At 41.1% G+C, this 18,798-nt stretch overlaps 1 protein-coding gene across 2 annotated transcripts in view; it reads left to right on the plus strand.

Annotated features, from left to right (window-relative positions):
• The first annotated feature begins 1,724 nt into the window (after positions 1 to 1,724).
• LOC122559080 (xanthine dehydrogenase-like) overlaps positions 1,725 to 18,798 on the plus strand; it is a 191,825-nt gene continuing 174,751 nt past the window's right edge. The window contains exons 1-3 of one of the 2 annotated variants that reach the window (XM_087999784.1): positions 1,725 to 1,802; positions 3,311 to 3,371; positions 7,460 to 7,561. In XM_087999784.1, the coding sequence (XP_087855910.1) occupies positions 7,462 to 7,561 (100 nt within the window). In that variant the 5' untranslated portion in view covers positions 1,725 to 1,802; positions 3,311 to 3,371; positions 7,460 to 7,461. Of the gene's footprint in view, positions 1,803 to 2,113; positions 2,133 to 3,310; positions 3,372 to 7,459; positions 7,562 to 18,798 lie in introns of those variants that run through there. The other variant, XM_087999786.1, reaches the window with a different exon arrangement.

An 18,798-nucleotide genomic window follows, 5' to 3' on the forward strand; every position in this document is an offset into this window, starting at 1 on the left:
TATTTTGTTTGGATAATCGATTATTCGGTTAATCGATTAAATGCCTTTCCTCTGGGGCTCGGAGTTTTTAAAGTCTGCTACCTGTTCGGGAGACTGCAGAAGCACACAACGCGTGAGCCCCGTCTCCCCGCCCCAAACCTGTCCAACACCACCCCCTACCCTCAACACACCCCCGCCCCCAACCCCGTTCAATACCGCCCCTCACCCGCCCCTCCCAGCCCCATACACACATGGCCCCTCTCCAGCGCAGCTGGACTGGACACCAACAACAAGATTGCTGCAGTTGCCTTTGTGGGATAAGTCTCTAAATAGCACACACACGTGCGCACACACACACACACGTGTGCACACACACACACACACACAAAGTGTGAGGACAGAGAGAGGATAGGCAGACAGTCATTTAGAGACAGTGCCTGTTTAATCACTGTAAACAAAAGATGCGATCACTGTTGGAAACACGTCTTGGATGTAATGTTTCCATCAGGACCTCGAGATCTCCTTCGGATAATCTGATTTTCAGATAATTGGTATTCAGATAATCGAAGTTGCTCTGTATTGAGTACAACGTGGGAAAGTGTGAGGTCATGTATTTTGTTAGCAAGAATAGAGGCAGAGACTATTTTCTAAAAGGGTAGAAAATTCAGAAGTCTAAGGAGCATCTAGGATTCTCTCAAGGTAAACTTGCAGATTGAGTCAGTAGTTAGGAAAGCAAATGTAATGATGGCATTTTGAGAGGACTTGAATATAAAAGCAGGGATGTACTTCTGAGGATCTATAAGGCTCTGATCAGACCACATTTGGAGTATTGTGCACAGTTTTGGGCCCCACATATTAAGAAGGATGTAGTGGTCCTGAAATATGTTCAGAGGAGGTTCATGAGAATGGTCCAGGAATGAAAAGCTTAACATATGAGGAACGTTTGAGGACTCTGGGTTTATACTCCTTGGAGTTCAGAAGGATGAGGGGGATCTAATTGAAACATGCAGAATACTGGATGGCCTGGACAGAATAGATGTTGGGAAGATGTTTCCATTGGTAGATGAACTAGGACCCAAGGACCTAGCCTTAGAGTAAAGGGAAGACCTTTTAGATTTTTTTTAAGATTACTTACAGTGTGGAAACAGGCCCTTTGGCCCAACAAGTCCACACCGAACCGCCGAAGCGCAACCCACCCAGACCCATTCCTCTACATTTACCCCTTCACCTAACACTACGGGCAATTTAGCATGGCCAATTCACCTGACCTGCACATTTTTGGATTGTGAGAGGAAACCAGAGCACCCTGAGGAAACCCACGCAGACACGGGGAGAACGTGCAAACTCCACACAGAGAGTCGCCTGAGGCGGGAATTGAACCCGGGTCTCAGGTACTGTGAGGCAGCAGTGCTAACCACTGTGCCACCGTGCCACCCACTAATGGAGATTGGCTACAAGAATGGCTACAGAATCCCTCCACTATTCCCTCAAACCCAAAGGTAGAGTAATGGAAAATGGGCATGCAGGTTATATCAAGTTACACCTTAAGAGTTTGTGTTGATTTCATTGGCTTGTTTGTTTTTTTTCTAAGGTTTAATAAATCTCTTAAATAAAACTCATGCTTCATTTGCCATAATGGGTTAGTTGTGATTAGATACGTCATTTTGTGAGTTAAGGTATCTGGGATCTTTATAGTTGCATGACAGTCCAGCAGTGACAGTGTTAACTTGCTCTCAGTTTTTGCTGACAAGGAGTTATTGGTGAGAGCGACTTTCCTGACATCAGTCTGAATCCTGCTGTCAAGTGGACGTCTTTTCTCAGACGTGAGTAATCTTATTACTGACAGCTAGCCTCTTTATAAATTGCCAAAGACTTGCTTTAAACTGCATTATATTCATATACTCCAATAGAAGGAAGTGCGCTGACTATATAGGAAATTTTACTTTAATTTTTTTCTCTGGTGGCCTCATTAGTGAGTTTGTTTTAAATAACGTTTACATAACATTGCTTTTCTACATTTGATTACAATTGAGATTTTGTGTTTGACAAAAATGCGTTGGTAATTCTATTGTGTAAATAAGATATTGAGAGAAAAGTTGGCTTCGTGTTTGCTCAACTGTTGAAACATTCTTCTTAATCTAGCATAAAACCAGGTGAGTGACACCCTTTTATCTATCAAGTAACCATGGTTCCTCCAGAGGCCACCAAATTAAACTTATTCAAAAGCAAAATACTGCGGGTGCTGGAAGTCTGAAATAAAATCAGAAAATACTAGGAAACACAACAGATCTTAGGTTGTTTCTCTACTTTCTCACTCACTCGTGCTCACCGCTTTCCTCTCAGGCACTCAGGCCCTCATTCTCCCTCCTGTTTACCAGCTCACCTGCTCCTTCATGCTCAGAAGATGGTCTTGGGAGAAGGGTGGTGGGTGAGGGAGCCAGAAGGGAGGAATGAGGCAAGGTGCTGCAAAGAGGTTTCGTTCTTGGATCTGTTTCCAAGTTGATATGTATGCAAGTTGGAACACGATTCAGAACAATTGAAAGTAGCCATTTATAAGTACAGGAAATGTTCATTTGTCGATCTCTAAAATTATGTATGGGATCATGTGCGTAAGTACAAACATTGGTAAGTTGGGCATTCGTAAATCAGGGACCACCTGTAGAGCTAGATGCACAGTAACCTGGAGGTAAACAGAAATAAGTACTAAATGTAATTAGAAAGAGGATGTTTGGGGCATTTAGGCACAAAGCAGTAATAGGGTTCTAATATTAAAATTATGGTTCAGAAATGTGGCTCACCATTATGACATACTTCCTTATGGGAAAGTGATTTTAATTTAGGACATATTATTTAACCTTGTGTTCTAAATGTGATTCACAAATAAGCAAGTGTATTGAGTTACAGAAACAGAGTTAGACGATTTAGTTCAGCTAAATCTGTTCAAAAACCAAAACTCACTAGTCGAATTGCTGTATTTGTGTAATTGCTGCTACACTTGGGAATTGTACATGTGGAGAGTGTTGTACTAATTGCATCAAATTCCTACTAAACAAATACATGTATAAGTTACAGAGAAAACACGAGGAACTTAATGCAAATACCATTACTTACATGTAAATAACCAATATTTTATAATGAGGAAAATTGCACCCCCTAACTTGCCAAACTGCTGTGACACTAATCTCAAGGAAAAGCTTGTCATCAACTTATCTGCAAGTTTCAAGACGTTGCTGCATTTGCAAGAAGATTAACTAAAATACGGCATAAAATTATGACTGGTACTTATTGATTAAAGGAACCTTTTAATAATACAGCTTTTCTCCCCCTGCAGTCAGGCAGTCTCACCAACTGAGAGGAGGAAATATTTAAACCTTAACCTATCTTTCTAGCAGGTAATTAATTCATTTTTATACATTTTTAAAATTACTTACTTAACATTTAATTAATGTTTGAGTTTCCTCTCTGGTTGGATTTCTCTCCCTTTCTTTTGTTTTCGTACGTAATGTTATGCTTGTTCACCCTATTTTTTCCAGATCTTGGTATTTTAAATTACCTGGGCTTTGGAGATTGACCTGAACAATAGATTTTTCTCAAAGGTCCCACATTTTGTTAGTAGTATGCTCTTCCAGCAATTTGTGGTCAAAGAAAATTTTTAACTGAAAGTTGTGAAAAGTATTTGAAGTGGTCAAGGCCTAGAAAGTATAAGCCATTGTCTACAGCTCCTGCTTCCAACTCCAGTCCCTAGCCATCGCTTCCTTGCTGCTTTCGGTTTACCTTCGCAGGACTAACGAGACTGTATTTCCAACATTACATCAGCAATGACATTTCAAAAGTACTTCATTTACTGTAAAGTGCTTTGGGAATTCTTTGAAGATGTGATAGAATTGGGTCTTTATTTTTCACAGAGGAGAAAGTGAGGTCTGCAGATGCTGGAGATCAGAGCTGAAAATGTGTTGCTGGAAAAGCGCAGCAGGTCAGGCAGCAACCACGGAACAGGAGAATCGACATTTCGGGCATGAGCCCTTCTTCAGGAAGGCTTATGCCCGAAACGTCGATTCTCCTGTTCCCTGGATGCTGCCTGACCTGCTGCGCTTTTCCAGCAACACATTTTCAGCTCTTTATTTTTCACAGTGTCACCTACCTGTATCATAGAATCCCGACAGTGTGGAAACAGGCCCTTCAGCCCAACAAGTCAACACTGACCCTCCAAAGAGTAACTAACCCAGACCTATTCCCCTACCCCTGTTACTTTACATTTACCCCGGCTAATGCACCTAACCTATACATCCCTGAACACTACAGGCAATTTAGCATGGCCAATTCACCTAACCTGCAAATCTTTGGATTGTGGGAGGAAACTGGAGCACCCAGAGGAAACCCATGCAGGCACGTGGAGAATGTGCAAACTCCATATAGACAGTCTCCCGAGGCTGGAATCAAATGTGGGTCCTGGCACTGTGAAGCAGCGGTGCTAACCACTAAGCCACTGTGCTGCCCCAAAAAACACAGCACTTGTGCAGGATTTGAACCAGGACATCTTGCATGTATACAAAGTGCAATCCCCACAGCTAGCCATTACCGTAAACTGGTGCCCAGCCCCGAACCAAATGTATGAAGTTGAGCTGAGCTTCTTACCTATATTCTATCTGTCACCAAAACCTCCACAAATGTCTTATCACCTGTCTGCAGCCCAATGCTCAAACACTCATTCATGCTTTTTGTTACCTCCACAACTGACCATCTGTGCTGTCCTGGGTGGCCTCCCACCATCATCCTCCATAAATGTGAATTCTTAAAAGATTATGACTGTATTCTAACTCTTATCAGACCCGATTATTCCATCATCCCTACATTGATTATCAGCCAACAAATACCACAAGATTAAAATTCTAATCATGTACCATACCCTAATGAATCATATTTTTGTAGTGTCCAGAATCTAGGCGGGACGGTAGCTCAGTGGTTAGCACCGCTGCCTCACAGTGCCAGGAACCTGGTTTGATTCCACCTTTGGGTGACTGTCTGTGTGGAGGTTGCACATTCTCCCCGTGTCTGTGTTGGTTTCCTCCGGGTGCTCCGGTTTCCTCCCACAATCCAAAGATGTGCAGGTTAGGTGAATTGGCCATGCTAAATTGCCCACAGCATTCAGAGATATATAGGTGAAGTGCATTATTCAGAGGAAATGTAGGCTGGGTGGATTACTCTTCGGAGGGTCAGTGTGGACTTGTTGGGCCGAAGAGCCTGTTTCCACACTGTAGGGATTCTAATTCTAATTCTAAATCTTCAGAAAACTCCTCAAACTCTCATCCTATCTAAATCTTTCAGTTTCTTCATTCAATTATTGTGTGGTTTTGCCTTCATCCCTCAACCTTTCAGCTGATCAATCTTGATCTCTTCATTCATATATCCCTAAATGCTTGCCTGCCCTTTTGTCAATTTATGCCTGATGACAGGTCTGTGAAGTATAATGGATATTTTACTTTCCTGAAGGTGCTGTTTAAATGCAAGGTGCTGTTGGCATTGATCTGGTTTCTCCATCACCAAGATTTTTTTGAAAATTGTTTTTGACAAAGATACATGTTAACCTACAGCTATCGTTTACAGAAATTTATTTTACTACTCGTATCAAGAGATTATTGTAGAATATACCTCATGAGAAATCATGAAGTAGAATATTTATTCACTTGTTGGATCTGTTTCAAATACAGGCTGTTCTACTATAACCCACATTTCATCAGTGTGAATCGGCTATAATGGGATTGGCCAATGGTAGACATTGTTTGAATAACACAAACTTGCTACTAAATGGGTATAGTGATTTTCTATCAGCGATCTTCTACAGCGTGATTTTCTGTACCGGCTTTCCATTGTGTGATTTTCTGTAGCGGTTTTCCATAGCATGATTTTCGGTAGCACAAGGTTGCAGAGGAACACAACTGTGGCGTTATAGCAGAACGACCTGTATATCAAAATGCAATAAATTTGAGACGCCGTAGGGGTTTCATTAAATTCTTAGCAGTAATGTATTTTGGAGTAAATTTCATACCAGAATCAGATTCAGTGAACTTTTACTTAGTGTTCATGGCAAGGTAAATTATTTACTCACATGGCAATTGAAGTCATCCAAATTTATTGTTGGATATTGAGCTATGTGACCTTGACCTTATACATGTATCAGTAAACGACCTCGTGGACACAAACATTGGCACAATTCAACATAGATTACCAAACTTCCTCAAAAGTTGAAATTTTCACAAATCTGGCTGAAGAAATTCCTTCTCATCTCATATTTCAAGAGTCATTCATTCACTCACTTTGAGGCTTTACCTTTGTTCTTAGTCTGTCCTACTAATGGAAACATCTTCTCCACATCCACTCAATCCGGGTCTCATTATAATGTAAGCTTCAACGAGGTGCTCCCTCATCGTCTTAAAATCCATCAAGTTCAGACACAGAGTCCTCAACTTCTCCTTATATGATAAGCCCTTCAACTCAGGAATCATTTTTGTAAACCTTATCTGGACCCCTTCCAATGCCAGCACATCCTTCCTGAGGTACAGGGCCCAATACTGCTCGCAATATTTCATGGGTGGTCTGACCAGAGCCTTATACATCCTCAGCAGTACATCTCTACAATGTTTTCTAGTCCTCTTGAAATGAATGCTAACACTACATTTGACTTCCTAACTGCCAACTGAACCTGCATGTTAACCTTAAGAGAATCCTGAAATAGGTCTCCCAAGTCCCTTTGTGCTTCAGATTTTGGAAACCTTTCCCTATTTAGAAAATAGTTAATGCCTCTATTCTTCCTACCAGGGTGCATAACCTCATATATTTCCACATTGTATTCAATCTGCCACTTCCTTGCCCACTCTCATTGCCTGTCCAAGTCTTTCTGCAACTTCCCCATCTCCTCAACAGTGCTTGTCCCTCCACCTATTGTTGTGTCATCTGCAAACTCAGCAACAATGCCCTCAGTTCCTTCGACCAGATTGTTAATGTATAAGTCAGGAGAGAGGAATGAAAAGGTCAGGTGTTAAAATTTTCAGTCAAAGTTTTCTGCTAGTATCACCTACCATTAACATCTGTTCTTTACTAATATTCCTCCTTTACTACTAATGCCACTCACTTTGCCTTTTAATTTGAGTACCCTCACCATCTACTAAATATGACCCTCCTTCCCCTTCAGAATAATGTAAAGTCATAATTTCCCAACCTGCTTCAGTCTGAAGAAGAGTCATCTTGGAAGCAACATGTCAACACTTTTTCTATCCACAGATGCTGGAAAACTTGCTGAGTTTCTCCAACAGTTCTGGTTTTCAGATCACCAATATTCACAGTACTTTGCTTTCATTTTAATGGTATGAAGAAAAATATGGTATAGCCTTAAAAGGTCAAATGATGCACAAACTAAGCTTTTATCTTAGTTTTTGATAAGTGCTTTTTTTTTATTCTGATTGTTGTTTGTTCACGGGTTTAGAGATGGAGGTTGCCTTATTTCATGGACACAAGACTAATGAAGGAGAAGAAAGCACTGCTCGACCTCAACATCAGATTCGAGTGAATGGAGTTCTACGTGACGGTAAAAACAGCATTTTGTGAATAGTTATAGAATATCAAATCACAAGTTAAGGTAGTTTTAATCACAAAATTTGTTTGATAGTTTGAGTAAGACTGTGTACTGCTTTTGTGATTTCTCATTTTGTATGCAAATGTAAGCAAAATAGGAAATAGCTCAAACATCTCTGCATAAAATACTACTGTAAAGATTGATTAGATTCCCTCCAGTGTGGAAACAGGCCCTTCGGCCCACCAAATCCAGGCTGACCCTCCAAAGAGTAAACCACCCAGACCCATTTACTAATGCACCTAACACTACGGGCAATTTTGAATGGCCAATCCACCTGACTTGCACATCTTTGGATTGTGGGAGGAAACCGGAGCACCTGAAGGAAACTCACGCAGACACGGGGAGAATGTGCAAACTCCACACAGGCAGTCGCCCAAGGTCGGAGTCAAACCTGGGTCCCTGGCACTGTGCCGCCCCCATATTCAACTTCTCCCAACACACCACAACCCCAGAAATAAAGAGATCTGAATGTTTAAAGTAAAATTTTAAAGTGTTGATGGTCAAAGGAATTTGTGAATGCCCCTTCAAAGTGTGCAGAGAGTTAACATGAACTGCAACAGTTCAAGAAGGCACTTATCAAGAGCGACCAGGAACAGGCAATAAATGCTGGCCCAGCCAGTGATGCCAAATCTCTAGTGCTCAAAAAAAAAGCATAGGAATGAATATGGAAGGCACATGGCATGTTGCCTTTTTTGTAAGAGGTTTGGAGTATAGGAATACAGAGGTCTTATTGTAATTATACATAGCTTTAGTGAGAACACATCAGGAGTTTTGTATGCACTTTATTTTCCACATTAAGGAAATTATATGTATTAAGGAGGCAGTACACGATAGGTTCACTATATTAGTCCCTGGGTTGAGGGTGTTATTCTATGGTGTGAGGCTGAGTAAATTGGGTCTATATTTTCCAGAGTTTAGAAAAATGAGAGACAATCTCACTGAAATGTGCAAACTCCTGAAAGGATTTGACAGGGTAGATGCTGAAAAATTGTTTCCACTTATCAGGGAAGCTAAAACATCAGAGTTTATCATTTAGGTCAAATGAGAAGAAATTTCTTCACTGAAAAGGATGTGACTCTTTGGAATTTTCTGCCTCAGAGGGTTGTGGATGTTCCATTGTTGAATATATTTAAGGTTGTGAAAGACAGATGTTTGGTCTCAGAGAATTGAGGGATATGGGGAACAGGCAGTAAGCTGAGGTTGAAACCTAAGATCAGCCCTGATTGTATTAAATAGAGAAGCAGACTCGGTGAGCCAAAGGATCTATTTCTGCTCTTATTTCTTGTGATCGTATGAAATTGGGTTAGAGGCCATAATTCTTGTAAAGGTGAAGTAAAATGTTGAAATTGTTATTGTTACCTTTTCTGTAAATTACGAATAGTAAAATAAAAAGTAGTAATGAAATAAATCATTATGTTTGTGCTATTAAAATTCAGTTGTATCCATGGTCCACTAAAGGATAATGAAGGAAAGCTGTGTGTCGAAACTAATGTGGCAGGGGGCTGGGAACCAGAAGAGAAAACACAGTAGACAATGAGGTGGAAACTGGAGAATGTAAGAATCATGAAGATAGCATTAATAAAGGGAAGAGTAAGCAGAGAGCAGATAAGCGCAAAAGAACTGGTGGCCTGAAATGCATCTACTTTAATGCAAGGAGTATAGTGTGTAAAGCAGATGAACTTTAGGGCTTGGATTGGTGCCTGGGAGTATGACGTTTTTGCAATCACAGAGATTGGTTAAAGGAAGGGCATGATTGGCAACTAAATGTTCCATGTTATAGATGCTTCAGACAGGGAGGGAAGTAGAAGTAGGGGGTGGAGTTGCATTGCTGGTCAGGGATGATATCACAGCTGTGCTTCAGGAGGACACTATGGAGGGCTTGGGTGGTGAGGCATTATGGGTGGAACTGAGAAATAAGAAGGGTGCAGTTACATTGTTGGGGCTGTATTGCAGGCCTCCCAACAGTAAGCATGAGGTAGAAAAACAAATAGGTAAACAGATTATGGAATATGTAGAGGCAATAGGGTAGTGGTGATGGGAGATTTTAATTTACTTTAGCGTCAGAGGTCTGGATGGGGTAGAATTTGTCAGAAGCATCTAGGTGAGTTTTCTAGAGCAGGATGTCAATAGTCCGACGAGGGAAGGGGCCATATTGGACCTGGTACTGGGGAATGAGCCAGGCCAGGTGGTAGAAGTTAGGGTGGGGGATTTCTTTGAGAAAGTGACCACAATTCTGTAAGTTTTAGATTATTAGTCGACAAAGATGAGAGTGGTCCTAAGAGAAGATTACTAAACTGGGCCAAGGTCAATTATATCAAAATTAGGCAGGAGCTGGAAAATGTGGATTGGACTCAGCCATTTGAAGGGAAGTCCATATTTGATGTGTGGGAGGATTTCAAAGATAGGTTAAAGATAGTGCAGGATAGGCATGTCCTGTTGAAGGCAAAGGATAGGAAAGGCAAGATTCGTGAACCATGGATGACAGGAGAAATTGTACGACTAGCCAAGAGGAAAGGGTACATAAGGTCTAGGCAGCTAAGAACAGAATGGGCCCTGGAGGAATATTGGAAGAGTAGGACCAGTCTTAAATGAGGAATCAAGTGGGCTAAGTGGGGTCATGAAATAGCTTTCGTGAGCAGAATTAAGGAGAATTCCAAAGCATTTTATTCTTATATAAGAAGCAAGGGGGTAACTAGAGAAAGGATTGGCCTACTAAAGGATAATGAAGGAAGGGTGTGTGCTGAACCTGAGAGAATGGGTGAGATTCTGAATGATTACTTTGCATCAGTGCTCACTGAGGAGAGCAACATGATGAATGTTGAGATTAGAGATAGAAGTTTGATTAGTCTGGATCACGTTGGCATAAGTAGGGAAGATGTGTTGGGTGGCTAGAAGCTATTAAGGTGGACAAATCCCCAGGACGGATGAGATCTATCCCAGGTTGCTGAGGGAGGTGTGAGAGGAAATAGCTGGGGCCCTGACAGATATCTTTATGGCATCTTAAACACAGGTGAGGTGCCGAAGGACTGGAAGGTTGCTCATGTTGTCCCCCTGTACAAGAAAGGTAGTAGGGATATTCCGGGTAACTACAGACCAGTGAGCCTGATGTCAGTGGTGGGAAAGTTGCTGGAGAAGATATTGACGGATAGGATCTATTTATATTTAGAAAATAATGAGCTTATCAGTGATAGGCAACATGGTTTTGTGCGGGGGAGATCGTGCCTTACCAACTGAATAGAGTTCTTCAAGGAAGTGACCAAGTTGATAGATGAAGTAAGGGCTGTTGATGTCATATACATGGATTTTAGTAAGGCGTTTGATAAGGTTCCCCATGGTAAACTAATGGAGAAAGTGAAGTCACATGGTGTGCAGGGTGTTCTAGCTAGGTGGATAAAGAACTGGTTGAGCAACAGGAGACAGAGAGTAGTAGTTGAAGGGAGTTTCTCGAAATAGAGAAAGGTGACCAGTGGTGTTCCACAGGGGTCAGTGTTGGGGCCACTGTTGTTTGTGATATACATAAATGATCTGGAAGAGGGCACTGTTGGTATGATCAGCAAGTTTGCAGATGACACGAAGATTGGTGGAGTAGCAGAAAGCAAAAGATGCTGTCAAAGAGTACAGGAGGATATAGATAGACTGGAGAGTTGGGCGGAAAGGTGGCAGATGGAGTTCAATCCAGACAAATGTGAAGTGATGCATTTAGGCAAATCTAATACTAGAGTGAATTATTCAATGAACGGAAGAGCCTTGGGAAAAGTTGATGGGCAGAGAGATCTGGGAGTGCAGGTCCATTGTACCCTGAAGGTTACTGCACAGGTGGATAGAGTGGTCAAGAAGGCATATGGTATGCTTGCCTTCATTGGACAGGGTATTGAGTACAAGAGCTGGCAAGTCATGTTAAAATTGTACAAGACATTGGTTGGGCTGCATTTAGTATATTGTGTACAGTTCTGGTTGCCGCATTACCAAAAGGATGTGGACGCTTTGGAGAGGGTGCAGAGAAGATTTATGAGCTTCTTACCTGATATGGAAGGTGCTAGCTATAAAGAGAGGTTGAGTAGGTTAGGTTTATTTTCACTAGCAAAAAGGAGATTGAGGGGGGAATCCTGATTGAGCTTTACAAAATCATGAAGGGTATGGACAGAGTAGATAGAGATAAGCTTTTACCTAAGGTGAAGGATTCAATAACGAGAGGTCACGCTTTCAAGGCGAGAGGTGAACAGTTTACGCGAGATACACGTGGCAAGTACTTCACACAGAGGGTGGTGGGTGTCTGGAATGCATTGCCAGCAGAGGTGGTAGAGGCAGGCATGGTAGAGTCATTTAAGATGCGGCTGGACAGATGCATGAGAAGGTGGGGAGCAGAGGGATACAGATGCTTAGGAATTGACCAACAGGTTAAAAAAGTACATTTGGATCAGCTCAGGCTTGGAGGGCCGAAGGGCCTATTCCTGGGCTGTACATTTTCTTTGTTTTTTGTTCTATGTAAATCCTTCACTTCTGCAATAATTCATTAATTGAGTATTGCAAAAACAAGACACATTTTGTTGAATCTTTTCATCTTTCATTCATGAGGACCTTCACAAGAATACTAATAAAAAGAGAACAATGTTTCTGTGATAGGAGAAGCAAGTATTGATTGGTTGACAAATGGATTCTCATTGGTGGATACATGTACCAGTTAGGTGATGACTGACAATTTAATACCTGACAATTGCCAGGTTTTTGTTTTGAAATTTAAAACCAACAAGTTGACTTTGGTAGCTCATGGTTTTACATTGGCAAATCCATTCTCTGATTCATTTCTCAATCTTATTAAGTTTAACTAGGTGCAGTGTTCATAAATGTATTTATCAGCATACTCTAGTGAAATTAAATAGCACATTATTCATTTGTATTATAGATCTAGTAGCCACTTCCTGTCAATGGTGACCACCCGTTTTTGTTGCGATAGCAAAATAGCAGCATGAAATCACTATCTTTACCTACTGTTCAAATTTGTAAAATACCTTACTCTTGCAGAATTATGAGCACTTTTCAGAACTGGAAGTTGTAATCTAAGGCCCATTAATGAGTTTGCCTGATATATGAGAAACCATCAGCTCAGGGTAACCACTATCTTGCAACCATGATTTGGAGATGCTGGTTTGGATTGGGGTGGACAAAGTTAAAAATCACACACCACCAGGTTATGGTCCAACAAGTTTGTTTGGAAGCACTGACTTTCAAAGCGCTCCTTTTTCATCAGGTGGACACCTGTCTTCATCACCTGATGAAGCAGCAGCACTTCTAAAGCTAGTGCTTCCAAATAAACCTGTTGGACTATAACCTGGTCTTGGGAGACTTTTAACTATTTTGCAGGATGGCTTTGATGTGCATCCAACTTGCGCAGTGAGTAATAGCTCAATGGTTATGAGATTGTCGATAATGGCAATCATATAGTGTGTGGAACTGTAGGAATCCCAATGCTTATATTACTCATTGAAGCTAAACTTGTAATGGGCAGTAGTAGACAACATCTGACAGAAGTTTTCCAAAGAAAGGGAACACATTTGATTGCTGTACTTCAAATGCAAGATGGAGTAGGAGGATGGAGTCCAGAGAGTTGTTTCATAAAATTCTGTACAGTTATATTTCAATCATCTAATTAATCAAGGGGGAGAAAGGCATGAGGAAATAAGACAATAATTATTGGTAGAGAAGCAGGACTAGGGAAAATGTAGAGACTAAAGACTGATAAATTCCCTGGACCTGACCGATTGCATCTTAGAATATTAAAAGAAATAACTAAGGGATACTGAATGCACTAGTCGTAATATTCCATTAATCTTTAGGCTTGCAAAACTGCTGGAATACTGAAAAAACTATCAATGTACCGGTATGACAGAAGTTAACCACATCTTTGTGTATTCCAGGTCAATAGAAATGCTTTTGAACCTTAGCCTGAGTCTTCCGTACACCAAGGTACACCAAGGTCCTATTGGTAATTCATGTGCTCCCCATAACACTTATGCTACCAACAGCACAATCTGGTGCACTTCCGCCCACTTCACCTCTGCACTAACCTGCTGTGGTCTCCATTTTTGTTTTAGAATTCTATCTTTCAGATAATAAACCTCTGGAATACATTCTGACTCCTTTTCTGAGTATGCATCAATACATATATCTTGTATTGTCTTGTCTTTCTGTTGTAAGTCCATTAGCTTTTCAGGACTAAACACTTTAGCCTGACCTTCTGTCTGTTCAGATTTTTCCTGCACCATTACATCAAACAGGCTGCACGCCAACTGAAACCTCAACTCCATCGTCTTTCTTGTTAGGTTTTGCTTCGTACTGTGACTTAAAATAGGGGAATCTTGCTACTACACAGTCTGGGAAAATTCCAGGGTATTTTTCCTTTAACTCCTCAGTTCCCTAGTCTTCCTTTGGCTTCTCCACAACAAGGGGTGTCACTCCTACCTTAGATCCTGCTAAATCTTTCCCAAGAACAAAATGTGTTCCTGGAAATGACACTCTGTCAATCATTCCCACCTTTTACATTCCCAGTCTTGAGTTGGCACTCCAACCTAATCTTACATAGGGAAATGCTACATTTCTGTCCATCAATCCCTCTTTCACGTAACAGGCCAGAATGAGTGCAAATACGTTCATCTCTGACTTTTAGAGACTGATTAGGTGCTGTATCTCTCAAAATGACAACTTCTTTCCCTTCTGTCCTTGTTCTTTCTAAGTAAACTTTACCCACAGTGGCAAAGTCTTTGTAGAGATCAGGCACTAACTCCATCGCCAGCCCCTGCCTAAGCTGTGCACTCTCTTGCAGCTCCTCGAATTTTCTCAGGTTTTCCTTTACTACTTTCACTAATGCCAGTGGCTTAGCTTCTTTTACCACATGTTTTCCCACAGTGCCTTTCTCTAACAACCAGCACTGGGACTTTCCATGTCCCACTTTACCACAGTGGAAAAGCTGAAGCCTTTCATCTCCTTTCCACCCTCTTGGGCTTCTTTTTTAACCTGTGGTAAACTATCACCAGTGTGCTCTACTCTTTTGTTTCATAGTGTGGGATCTCCCCGCTCCCAATTTCTATCCCTCACAGGATGAAATTCATGCCGGAAGCTAAATTTTGCCTTATGCACCAATGCATATTCATCTGCCATTTTTGCTGCTCTTCACACTTCTTGAACTTTCTGTTCATCCACATGAATTCTTATAAACACTGGGAGTAAGTCTTTAAACTCCTCCAGCAGAATAATTTCTCTTAGAGCCTCATAGGTCTTATCTTTTTTTAAGGCCCACACTCATCTATCAAAATGATCATGTTTAATTATTTCGAACTCCATATGAGTCTAATTTAGTTCTTTCTTTATGTTTCTGAACCGCTGTCTATACGCTTCCAAAACCAATTCATACACACTCAAAAAGACTGTTTGACCTCTTCATAATCTCTTGACCCCTCATCTGACAGCGCTGCAAATACCTCACTAGTTCTGCCTGCCAGCTTAGTCTGAACTAGCATTTCCCACAAGTCCTCTGACCACTCCATCTGCCTACTCAATTTTTAAAATGAAATAAAGAAGGCTTTGACATCTTTCTCATCAAAATGTGGCAGAGGTTTGACATATTTGTATATATCACTGCCTTCTCTCTTCATCTCCATCCTGTTAACTTGACTTTCCCGACTAATTCACAACTTCTGAAATTCCAATTCTCTCTCTTTTCCTCTTTCTTCTCTCTTTGTTCGGGTAAGAACCTTACATCCCTTTCTTTTTCCTCTCTCTCTCTTTCTTTGCTCTCCCTTTCTCTTATTCTCTCTTCTCTCTCTCTCATTCTTCTCTCTTGGCTCTTCTTTTCCTTTCTTTATCTTCTAACTTCATTTTCTTCAATTGTAATTTAAGTTTTTCTAACTCTACTGCACTTGTCTGTTTCTCTGACACACCTAAGCGCTTAATTAATTCCCTTACAATTTCAGCTTTACTTTTGTCCTTGTTTCGATCCAGTTTGAATCTATTTGCTAATTCTAACAGTATGGCCTTTTTATGTCTTTTTAAACTTTCTTGTCAAATTTGGGAATCATCTTCAAACCCCAGAACTTCTTTAGCAATCTTAGGAGCCAATTCTCTCACTTTTAATTTAACCAACCACAAGTTACCAAAATTAAACAAATTGTCTTATCGACATTTTATTTAATGAACTGGCAAGTGTTTAAATCTGCTGGGATCTTTTGTACCTCAAATCTGTCAAAATCTGTCAAAATCTCAGACTGGATCTGTCTAAACCTGTCCAAATCACAGACCCGAGCCCCCAAACTGTTACAACATGGCCATGAATCCCTCTGCTAATTAAACCAAACACCAAGAAAAGCTCACCTCGCCTCATAATCTGTTAAAGTATGAGTAACAGAGAACTTCCAAATTCCACTATTTAAAGAAAAATATTAATTTATTGTTTAACTCTAAAAGTAAATATTAAACAATAACTATTTACAACTCTAAGCTCCTTTCTCTAAACTGCTTCTTCTCTGTCTCCAACACTATAACAACATACTGTTCCAAAAACCACCTGTATTAACATGACATCAACTTAATTTCAAAATGACACAATGGCTGTCATCTACGGTGTCATCCTTCTTTCAGCTGAAGATCTGCCTAGGTTGCTTTCTGTCTTTTACTGCAAAGGTGTTCCATACGTAAAAAGGTACCTTTGGTAGAGAGGGTTTTGAATGGCAGTTTCTCTTGATGGCAGTTTACTCTCTGTCTAACCTGCAAAATGCCTGCTTCTTTATACCCCAAACATTGGATCGTCTCATTGGTTTGGGATTAGCAAAAACAAAACATTCAAACACGATTAGGTTTTAGTATCCTGGGGCATAATTTAAACTGATTGGTTAGATTCGAATTGTGCTCAGCGCAACTCAGCTATCTAGTTTACAGCCAAATGCTGCATATTTTCAATTTTACAATACTCTCTGAGACTGCTAATCGGTCACATGACAGGTGCCTGCAAACCCTCAGTGCAAGAGAGTATTCACTCTCTCTTAAAGGTTCAGAACATACCTTCAACTTCATAACAAAAAGCACTTGATAACTTGTCACACATAAGCTGCTAAATAAGAACCCATTATGTTGGGTGTTGGATATAATCATGGATAAGGGATTGGCTAACTAATGGAAGATAGTGAATTGGGATAAAGGGGGCCCTTTCAGAATGGCAACCTGTAAGTAATGGAGTGCCATAGGAATTAGTGCTGAGGCAACAATTATCTATAATATAAATTAATGACATAGATGAGGAAAGTGAAGGTTCTCTCACCAAGTTTACAGGTGACACAAAATTAGGTGGGAAGGAAATTGTTGAGTTCGATACATAGAGTCTAGATTAGAGTGGTGCTGGAAAAGCACAGCAGATCAGGCAGCATCCAAGGAGCAGGAAAATCGATGTTTTGGGCAAAAGCCTTGCATCACGAATGTAGGCAGGGAGCCTCCGGGGTGGAGAGATAAGTTGGGGGTGGGGGGGGGGGGGTGGGAGGGGCTGGAGAGAAGGTAGCAAAGAGTACAATAGGTGAATGGGAGTGGGGATGGAGGTGATAGGCCAGAGGGGAGGGTTGGGGAAGGGAGCAAAGAGTACAATAGGTGAATGGGGGTGGGGATGGAGGTGATAGGTCAGAGGGGAAGAAGGGGGAAGGGAGCAAAGAGTACAATAGGTGAATGGGGGTGGGGATGGAGGTGATAGGTCAGAGGGGAGGGTGGAGTGGATAGGTGGGAAGGGAGATTGGCAGGTAGGACAAGTCATGAGGATGGTGCTGAACTGGAAGGTTAGAACTGGGGTGAGGTGGGGGAAGGGGAAATGAGGAAAGTGGTGAAGTCCACATTGATGCCCTGGGGTTGAAGTGTTCTGAGGCGGAAGATGAGGCATTCATCCTCCAGGCGTCGGGTGGTGAGGGAGCTTGCAGAGGGGAATAGACAGGTTAAGTAAGCAGACAAAAACTTGGAATATGAAATACAATAGGAGAAAATATGAGGATATCCTCCTTGGCAAGAAGAATAGAGAAGAAAGTGGACATGAGGATTATCAGATAAGCCACAATTTCACAAATGGCAGAACACACTCAATGGGCTGAAAGGCTTACTTCTACTCCTGTTTTTTATTTAAATTGAGAAAGACTACAGAAAGCTATAGAACAGAGGATTTTTGGAGTCCTTGAGCCTGAATCACAAAAAGCTAGCATCTAAGATCAGCAGGTAATAGGGAAGGCAAATAGAATGTTGGTCTTTATTTCAAAGGGAATGGAATATAAAAATAGGGGGGGGCTTTGTTAAAATTATACAAGGCACCAGTGAAAGCACTGCTGGAATACCGTGCACTGTTTTGGGCTCCTCATCTAAGAAAACATATCCTGGCATTATAGGGAGTCTAGAGAGCATTCAATAGGCTGATTACAGACAGGGAGGGATTGCCTTATGAAGTGGCATTGAATAGGCTGAGCTTGTACTCATAGGAATAGAGAAGAATGCAAAGTTCCATTATTGAAACATGTAAGGTTCTTAGTGGTCATGTAGATGGGAAAAACAAAACAAACTCACACTTGCTGAGTTTCTCGAGCATTCTCTGTAGTTGTGGAAAAATTGTTTCCTCTTGGTGGAGAATATAGGATCAGGCGGCATAATCTCAGCATAATGGTTCACAAAGTTAAGACAGAGCTGAGGAGGATTTTTTTTCTTTTCGAGGCTAACAAAACTGTGGAATTCTGTACCACCGAGGGCTTTAGAGGTTGGATTGTTAAGTATATTCAGGACTGAGGTAAGTATTTTTAGTCAAAAAGGGAATCAGCACTTATAGGTTAAAAAGGAGGAAAGTGGACATGAGGATTATCAGATAAGCCACAATTTCACAAATGGCAGAACACACTCAATGGGCTGAAAGGCTTACTTCTACTCCTGTTTTTTATATATTTCATTCACTTGCAGGATGTGGTCATCTTAACTGGCTAACATTTATTGCCCATCTCTATTTGCAAATGCAAAGGCGGTGGTGAGCTGCCTTCATAAGGCAGTTCCTCCCTATCTGGTATCAGCCTTATGAATGTTCTCTAGACTCCCTACAATGCCAGGATATGTTTTACTGGAACACTGCAGTCCATAGGCTGTAGCAAAACTCACAATGCCTTTAGGGAGGCAATCCTGGGATGTTAACC

This window comes from Chiloscyllium plagiosum, unplaced genomic scaffold (genome assembly GCF_037043375.1).
Source record: "Chiloscyllium plagiosum isolate Xiang-an unplaced genomic scaffold, Cpla_swu_hap1 HiC_scaffold_2, whole genome shotgun sequence".
Lineage (NCBI taxonomy): Eukaryota > Metazoa > Chordata > Chondrichthyes > Orectolobiformes > Hemiscylliidae > Chiloscyllium > Chiloscyllium plagiosum.